We start from the raw sequence: 8,974 nt of genomic DNA on the forward strand, positions 1-8,974 counted from the left end.
AAAAATCTTAGTGCCAGTAGATCTGGTGTGATAGTCTCATTATGAACTGTTCAAAAATGTAATTTTTATAATTTTTTAAATACAAAATTAACTATATATAACGATAAGTAAATGATAGTCAAAAGTTTTGATCTAATCTGATCTGATTCTAACTGAATTTATTAAGAAATAAATAATAGATATCTGAAATAAGTTGAAGATAACAAGTCTGAAATTAAAGACTTTTGCTTTTGTCGGAGTAAAAAATTAGTATCCTACGGAGTATGTCCTTGTGTAAAAAAGTCAATCTCCACGAATTCTTTGGATTCCAATATGTTGATTGATATATACTGCCACATGTCACATATTGATTAGCCTTTAAAAAATAAAAATCGTTATCCACCATCTCTCGCTTTTCTCCATTCCCACCCCATTCCCCACTTTCCACCACTCACTGCCAAAAACCTATTCATTCTCTTCTCTTCTCTTTTTTTGGCCATTAATGAAGAGCTTTTTGTTATTTTTCTCTATTTTTACTTGCGTAATTATATATTCATCATCTTAATTATTGAAGTTTCAGCATGCTCGTAAGTCTTGCATACAACTTACTAAATTTTGTTTGTTTATTTGATACTAGCATTTTGGACTAGCCTTACTTAAATAGATGCATTGATTTATTTTTCCTCTTGTTAAATAGATGGGCGGTGGTCAGAAAGAGAATATGTGATGGTGGTTGTCGGTGGAGCGGTGGTGCGACTCGTTTGATGGTTATGTTACTGGCAAAGGAGGAGGGGCTAGGCGCCTAGGCCGAGTAAAATACTTCATCTACGAAATATTTTGTTTTAGATGCATCACTTTCTAAATACGTTGTAAATCTTTTAAGTTAATAAATTCTCCCTTATTAATACACTAATAGTCTAATACGGAGTACCAGTACGTCTAACATGCCTAATTTAGCTTTTTTAAGTAGGGCCCGGATAATGGATGGGGAACTATTTTCTGTTTGACTTAGCAGTCATATTTTTGTATGTATGTCTAATCCATATCTTGGGCTAGAAATTTGAATTAGGATTTAGCGGCTTTAACATTTCTAATTTCCTTCCTATCTGTCCATCTTATTTTCCCTGATCAATAAGATACTTACCCATCATATACATAGGCGATAGGCATATAGCTTATTCCAGTTCTCTCTAATGACGGATCTTGATTTGATTTAATAAACTATAGTTAACCTTTCAATCCGTCATTTCCTTCTCCTCATAACACATTTTTATTCCTTAGAGATTAATTTTGTTGTACGTAACAAAAATGGTGGTGCTGAGGCTAAGTGTGGCCGTATTTGTTCTCCTAACATTTGTGCCGTGGTGTGCTTACTCACAATCACCCTCACAACTTTTTGTGGACATTACACTGGTGAAAAGTACTATTGCCAAAGATCTTGGAGCATGTAAGTCTGATCTTTAACTTACAAATTACTCTTAAAATTATGTGACTACTTTAAATTTTTTTATTAAATTAGTGAAATAATTTATATAATTTGGTTGAAGATTGCTTGGATGGGAGTTTACCTGCATATCATTTTAGCAAAGGATTCGGTTCTGGAGCAAACAATTGGCTTTTGCACATTGAGGTAATTCATTATAATGGTACTCGATCTTTTGTCTAAAATAGTGAATTTTGTCAATTTTCCATTAATTTTGGGTTAGAGATTTAAAAGCAATTACAACGAATTTTCATAATCTATTTGCTACTAGATTATTGAGAATGATTATAATTTGCTTTCCCATTGAGATCGATGACAGATGTTGAATTTCATACGAAAAAGATATTAAATCATGATTTGAAATAAACCATGATTTGATTTGCTTATCTACTAAGAATAACTATAAATTATACTAAAATGGTACAAAATCATAAATATTTGTTGTACTCCATATGTCCTATAATAATGTTCTCATTTGTCAAATTTTACGGGAATCTAGAAATGAGAGGAAGAAATGTGAGTGAGGCACAAATGACAAGTACATGAAAAAGGTAAAAAATACATGAGCATGAATGGGGCTCAAATATTTATAGGAAATGTGAGGGTATATAGATAGTAAAATGATTAAAAAAAAAAAAAACAAGGGTTTTGGTTTTTCATAGTGTTAAAAAATAGGAATATATAAATTGGGAACAACATTTTGGAGTGCATGTAAAAAAAACGGAAAAATTATCATGGGACAGAGGAATTAATTTGTTCTGTTCTTACATATTGAGAATAATTAACAATCATGGTGAAAAAAATTGGTAGGGACTAGAGACTTTATTTGGAGATTTGGAGATGAAGATTGGAATTAGTACAGGTAGTTGTTAAGCAAAAAATTTGATTAAGTTACTAGCTCTAACAATGGAGATTGATCATTTGATCTCTCGTTTAACAATGATCACTGATGTTTTGGTAGGGTGGTGGATGGTGCAATGATGTACAATCATGCTTGGAGAGGGCTAAAACTCGTCGCGGTTCCTCACACTACATGGCTAAGGAAAGGGTCTTTCCTGGAATCCTAAGCAACAAAGATTCCCAAAACCCAGGTTCCTGTTTTTTTATTTTTATTTTGTTATGCATTATTAGTTAATTTCTTTCCCATGGGACTATATATTATAAGTATGTACAATGTACTCATTGTTAATGGTAAGTTTCTTAAATTTTGTTTGCCGTAGCCTAGTCCGAGATTGAAGGATTGGTTGGGACACTTTGAGGGTGGAGATCTCTTACCTTTTCCCCAAACCACATAAGATAATTTTTGAGCATTGTAATCTTGTAATAATAATAATAATAATAATAATACTTATCCAAGCCATGTAAGTGAGGTTCCTTATGGAAAGTGCTTGTTGAGAATCCTTCTTTAATTCGACTACGTGTGATATGATCATGCATGCTCCAATTCTACCAATAATGTACATATATATACATGCTATGTTCTTGGAATGAATTTGTGAGCATTGTGAATGAGCTTTCCATCACTTGTGAGCATTGTGACTAAAAGCAAAGAAGTGAAAGTGAATTAATCTTAGACATGTCATTTTTGTTTTTGCTATTGTAATTTTAAATATGCTTCAAATCATGTTTATAACAGACTTCTACAATTGGAACCGCGTTTTGCTAAGATACTGTGATGGAGCTTCCTTTGCTGGCAATTCCAAGTATGAAGATGGGGTAAATCACGATTCATTTCAGCCTGATTTCTCTTCAGATCTCAAAATTACTGTTACTGATTTTCTTTTCTTCCTGTCCAATTGTGCATGTTTGATAACATAATTGGACAGACCAAATCGCTTTACTTTAGAGGGCAAAAAATTTGGCAGGCAATGATTTCTGATCTTCTTCCACAAGGGCTGGAACATGCAGAGAAGGTAGATTGCTGAGATAAAATCGTAAAATTCTAAGATTAACTGTAAAAATCTTCTTGGTTGTAAATATGATAGGCATATGTCATATACGCGTTCTCTGATCTGCACTCTGCAGGCTTTGCTTTCTGGGGACTCAGCAGGGGGTTTAGCAGTGTTTCTACACTGTGACAACTTCTCCAGGTCTCTACCAGAAACCGCTACTGTCAAATGTATTAGTGATGCCGGTTTATTCTTAGACATGTGAGTCCATCTTATTTACTCATGTCCTGTATATTTTAGCCTTCTTTTTCCCTGCCACATTTTTTTTCAGGTTTCAGATGATTGTCATTTTTCTTGCAGAAAAGATGTAGCCAAAAACGACACAATTAGATCCTTATACCATGACGTCGTTTCTCTTCAAGGTGTTGAACAGAATCTGAACCAAGAGTGCACCAGTTCTCAAAGCGATCCTAAGCAAGTATGATTTTGCAAACTGCTTGAAATATGATTATGCATTTATGCAAATTGCTTGAAATTGATCACATTATTACAAGGTTCTGATCTGATATGGCTTGATTTTTTTTATCAGTGCTTCTTTCCACAGTATCTTCTGAGTTACATCAAGACTCCGTTGTTCATCTTAAACTCTGCATACGATACGTGGCAGGTACTTTTACATTTCTTAGCTTCTGTATAACTGTATCATTTTCGTAAATTCATTGAACTTATTATTTCAAAAAGGTTCTAAGGGATTGATTATATACAGTTTCACAACATCTTGGTACCATCTTTAGCTGATCGGAGAGGAAAATGGAATAATTGCAAGAAAAACGTAACTTTTTGCACTGACAGTCAAATTCAGACACTACAAGGTATAACTTAAAGTGCTAAATCTGTAAATTATGTGCAAAAATCAGCCAAATCATGGACCTAAAATTTCTGAGACCATGTTTCAGATTTTCGACAGAAAATGCTTGAGGTTACGTACTCTTTCTATACACATTCAACAAGGGGAGGAATGTTTATAAATTCATGCTTTGCACATGGCCAAAGTTTATATCAGGAAACTTGGTTTGACGCCGACTCCCCTAGAGTCCAAAACAAGGTACTTGAATAGTCTTTTCTTCATGATTTTTTCTTACATATGAATCCGGTTAGTAAGTACATTGTTTCAGTAATACATCAGCATTTTCGCTATATTTATCTCCCTTTCTATATTGTCACGGCATATATGTATATACCAAGGATCATGCCAAATATATGAGCAATGCTGCTAAGTATATGATTTTGAATGTTTAATTCACATTTGTTGGGATCTCTGAATTTATCCTTGATTTTCAACTAGTAATAATACTATGTGTATCCTGCAGACTGTTGCAGAAGCTGTTGGTGATTGGTATTTCGAACGAAACGTGACAAAGTTGATAGAGTGTCCATATCCTTGTAGTGCTTCCTGTTATCATTCTGTACCAGCAGGCAGCAGCATAGCCCAAGATTTTTTCTCATGAATTATCATAAGATTTGGAGAAAATTTATACCTAAAAATAAATAAACGTGTAAGTACCTGGTTTTTTTAAAAATATATATATTCAATTACATATGTACTAGGGTTTTAACCACCACTGTATCTAGAGGCCCAAACCACCAAGGGCGGCCTCTGTCACGAGCTCTGCACTTAGCTGCCATTTTTTCCTTGCTATTCTTTGCCAGAACTATATCCCTACTTTGGCCAACGTAGTAGTTTGTTAAAGCTTTTCTGAATTCTTTAGCATATACAAACTATTGGCCAAGAAAAAAATGACTATCATAATGACTCTAAGGGCCTGTTTTCATTGACTGAACTCAGCTGAACTGAATTGAACTGAACTGAACTGAACTCAGCTAAACTAAACTAAACTGAGAAGGAAATTAGGAGCTGAACTGAGCTGAACTGAATTTCAACGTAGTAAGAGAATAGGCCCTAAGAGTCAACATGTGAGTTGAATATGTATCCACTTTCTTTCTCATCACAGTGTATATGTCAAAACATCATTATTAAAATGCACAACATGCTCGCTCTAATATTGTTATTCACAATGTATAAGTGTATAACATGTTCAAAGCCCTGACCAGTGTTATCATCAACACCAAACAAGTTTCTCATTGCCTCAGCATTGTCATTCCCTAACCAATTAATCATTCTCATGCTCAGTTTATATATTTATGATTCTATAGTGACTCAACAAGCTTACTAGCTTTGCAAAAGTTGTTGTAAATAAAGGAGTAGTCTATTACAAATAGTATAAAATATTAAGCAAGACCGAAAAATTAATGTCACAAAAATAGAAAGAATACGGTGTGTCGTGAATCAAATTCACTGACTTGAAAACGAATTTCGACACAACTGGGATGCTCAATTGTATTCGTCGGTACGTTCCCTAAGGTTAACACACCACTTCCACTCAAAGGCACTTTTGGGTGGAAGGTTGGAGCCAAGTAACTTATGCCCAATATAGAGTATGTGTTTAACTTGTGTTTGATATGTATTTCTTAAGTATATGTAACATAATAAATACTTCTTCTATTTATAGAAAAACATAGAAGAAGAATCCCATCAAACTTCAAGGGAGATGAACAATCAAATTGATTGTGGTAATTAATCACATTTAACATTCTCATAAAAGAGGAGGGTCATAAGAGTTACACAAGAGTATAACGTTGGTGATTTATCGCCTTAAACTTCTACTTAAAAGATGTGTTATGTGAGAATTATTCAATTGAAATTAAGAATGGAAAGTAACATCTTGAATTCCCTTTCTATATTCCGACAATCCCCCACTAAAGGAAGGGAAGAAAAAACCAAAGAAGAAGCTAAGCAACATATTGGGCATAAGAGGAGATCAATACTTAACACTTAGATATTACATAAGTAATTTGAAATCTAATGCTTAATGAGATGAGGCAAAGAATTACAAGTATAAGGGTGGACAAGCCTTGAAATCCTTAAACTCTTAATCAAAGAGTGGACTAGCTTTGAAACTCTAAGATATAATCCAAGACCCTCACATCACATACATCACTCCAAAATTTACTTGAACTCTGCGAAGAGATGTACTTATTTATAGCCAAGCACATTCACCTTAGGTCTAGTGGAGGCTCTAGAAAACTGGCCAAAGTTTTCATGGAAGATGGCTAATCTTCACAACCACATAGGTGAGTTCCTTTGTGTGTGTCTCAATAGCAAAAGAACCCATTAAGAGTTAAACAACTCAACCTCACAAACAAAGTCAAACATTACAAACATTATCACCATAGGAATTAGGACAAATGTAATGTATCATGTGGCTTAAGTTATATTCCCCTCGATGATTCACCAACTTGTTTTCTTGCCAATCCTTTTGTCAAAGGATCTGCCAAGTTCTTTTCGGACCTCACATAGTCGAATGCAATCACTCCATTCTTGAGAAATTGTCTCAACACTTTGTGTCCCATACGAATATGTCTCTTTTTGCCATTGTAGTTGCTATTATTAGCCACTCCAATTGCCGCTTGAGAGTCATAATGTATAGACACTGGTGATTTATCTTCCCCCACAATGGTATGTCGGCTAGGAGGTTTCTATGCCATTCCGCTTCATGACCTGCAAACTCAAGAGCAATAACTTCAGACTCCATGGTGGAGCGAGTTAAACATGGTTGTTTTGATGACTTCCATGAAATAACACCTCCACCCAAAATAAAGACATAGCCACTAGTTGAGGAAATTTCATCATTATCAGTTACCCAATTTACATCACACTATCCTTCTAAAACATTAGAAAAGCGATAAAAATGCAAACATTCATTCATAGTACCCTTAAGGTACCTTAGTAACCGACGAAGTGCAACCCAATGACTTTGGCTTGGATTGTGAGTATATCTACTAAGTCTACTTACCGCATATGCAATGTTGGGTTGCGTGTAATTCATTAGAAACATCACACTACCAATTACCTTTGCATAAAGCTCTTGAGGTACACTAGGACCAATGTTTTTCTCAAGCTTCATGTTGGGATCATATGGGGTATTGCAAGGCACCACGCCATCACATCAAAAGAATCAAATTTCTAGAGAATTTTTTCCACATAGTGAGATTGAATCATGGCAAAACCACTACTTGTTTTCCTTAGACGAATTCCAAGGATTACATCGGCTTCTCCCATGTCCTTCATTTCAAACTTAGTAGAAAGCATAGCCTTAGCATTATTCACCACATCAATGTTAGTACCAACAATAAGCATATCATCAACATATAAACATATTGTAACACAAGATGATCCAAACTCCTTAGAGTATAAACAAGAATACGAAGAATTAGCGACATAGCCACAACTCCTAAGAGTACTGTCAAACTTTTCAAACCATTGTTTAGGAGCTTGCTTAATTAAGACCATAAAGAGACTTTCTAAGCTTACACACTTTGTGTTCTTGTCCCTTCACCACAAAATCCTCCGGTTGAGTCATATAAATTTCTTCATCAAGGTCTCCATTAAGAAAAGCTGTTTTGACATCCATTTTGTGAACCTCTGAGTCATGAATTGCCGCAAGGGTTACCAAGATTCTAATGGAGGAAATCTTAGTCACGGGAGAATAGGTGTCAAAGAAATCTATACCTTCTTTTTGGGTGAAACCTCTAATGACAAGTCTAGCCTTGAATTTTTTTATGGTCCCATCCGGTCTAATTAAGTTTCTTCTTGAAAATCCACTACAATTTATACCCTTAGGTAAGTCACAAAAACCCCAAGTATGATTGGTCATGATTGAATCAAGTTCACTCTTAATGGCCTCTTTCCAAAAACTAACATCTATGGACCTCATTGCCTCATCATAAGTCTTAGGGTCTTCTTCTAAAAGAAACAAAGATACAACATGTTCACTTAAAGAATCCACATCAAAGTCTTGTACAACGAAAGAAGTCAAAAAATCCGGTCCAAAGGATGACTCTACTCTAGGTCTCTTACTTCTTCTAGATTCAACTTCTACCACTTTGGTAGAGGAAGAGGGGAGACTAAAACTAGACATAGAATCAACAGGGGGCACATTCATACTTGACCTACTAGCATGCATATCAATATTAGAAGACAATGACTTGTTCATAGGAAAAATATGCTCAAAAAATACCGCATCTCTAGCTTCACATATTGTTCTATCACTTAATAACATGAACCTATAGGCTGTACTATTATGAGCATATCCAATGAACACACAATCAAAAGTTTTAGACCCGATAGTGGATTTTTTTAAAATCTGGAAAGGCCACCTTAGCCAAGCACCCCTACACTTTCAAAATTTTAAAATTTGGACTATATCCCTTCCAAAGCTCATAGGGGTTTTATCCAACTTCTTATGGGGCACTCTATTGAGTACATAACAAGCGGAAAGAACCGCCTCTCCCCCACATGTTATCGGGTAAACCGGAACTAAGAAGTATGGCATTCATAGTCTCTTTCAAAGATTTGTTTTTCCTTTCGGCAATACCATTTGATTGGGGTGTGTAAGGTGGACTAGTTGCATGTATGATGCCATTAGCCTCACAAAAATCTTTTAAAGAATCTTTTCCATATTCACCACCTCTATCGATTCTAACTCTTTTGATTTTAAGGTCC

The 8,974-nt window shown here is 35.0% G+C and overlaps 1 protein-coding gene across 2 annotated transcripts; it reads left to right on the forward strand.

Moving 5' to 3' along the window:
• The first annotated feature begins 398 nt into the window (after positions 1-398).
• Positions 399-4,970, forward strand: LOC145610131 (pectin acetylesterase 9-like). Of its 2 annotated transcripts, XM_081665400.1 has the most exons (13): positions 399-566; positions 677-790; positions 1,261-1,426; positions 1,527-1,609; positions 2,424-2,553; positions 3,099-3,178; positions 3,289-3,375; positions 3,488-3,612; positions 3,712-3,829; positions 3,941-4,018; positions 4,118-4,223; positions 4,308-4,456; positions 4,722-4,970. In XM_081665400.1, the coding sequence occupies exons 3-13, from the start codon at positions 1,288-1,290 to the stop codon at positions 4,857-4,859; spliced, it is 1,233 nt and encodes a 410-aa protein (XP_081521526.1). In that variant the 5' UTR covers positions 399-566; positions 677-790; positions 1,261-1,287; the 3' UTR covers positions 4,860-4,970. The 2 variants fall into 2 exon arrangements, with proteins under 2 accessions (XP_081521526.1, XP_081521525.1); XM_081665399.1 differs by having other exon boundaries at positions 677-1,426.
• The last annotated feature ends 4,004 nt before the right edge of the window (positions 4,971-8,974 follow it).

The sequence above is a fragment of the Chenopodium album genome, chromosome 24 (assembly GCF_948465745.1).
Source record: "Chenopodium album chromosome 24, dcCheAlbu1.1, whole genome shotgun sequence".
Taxonomy (NCBI): Eukaryota; Viridiplantae; Streptophyta; class Magnoliopsida; order Caryophyllales; family Amaranthaceae; genus Chenopodium; species Chenopodium album.

Coding starts and splice junctions, on each gene's coding strand:
- LOC145610131 (XM_081665399.1), top strand. CDS start 1,288: ATGGTGGTGCTGAGGCTAAGTGTGGCCGTATTTGTTCTCCTAACATTT. Junction 1,427..1,526: donor TGCCAAAGATCTTGGAGCAT/GTAAGTCTGATC, acceptor ATTTGGTTGAAG/ATTGCTTGGATGGGAGTTTA. Junction 4,457..4,721: donor CCCCTAGAGTCCAAAACAAG/GTACTTGAATAG, acceptor TGTATCCTGCAG/ACTGTTGCAGAAGCTGTTGG.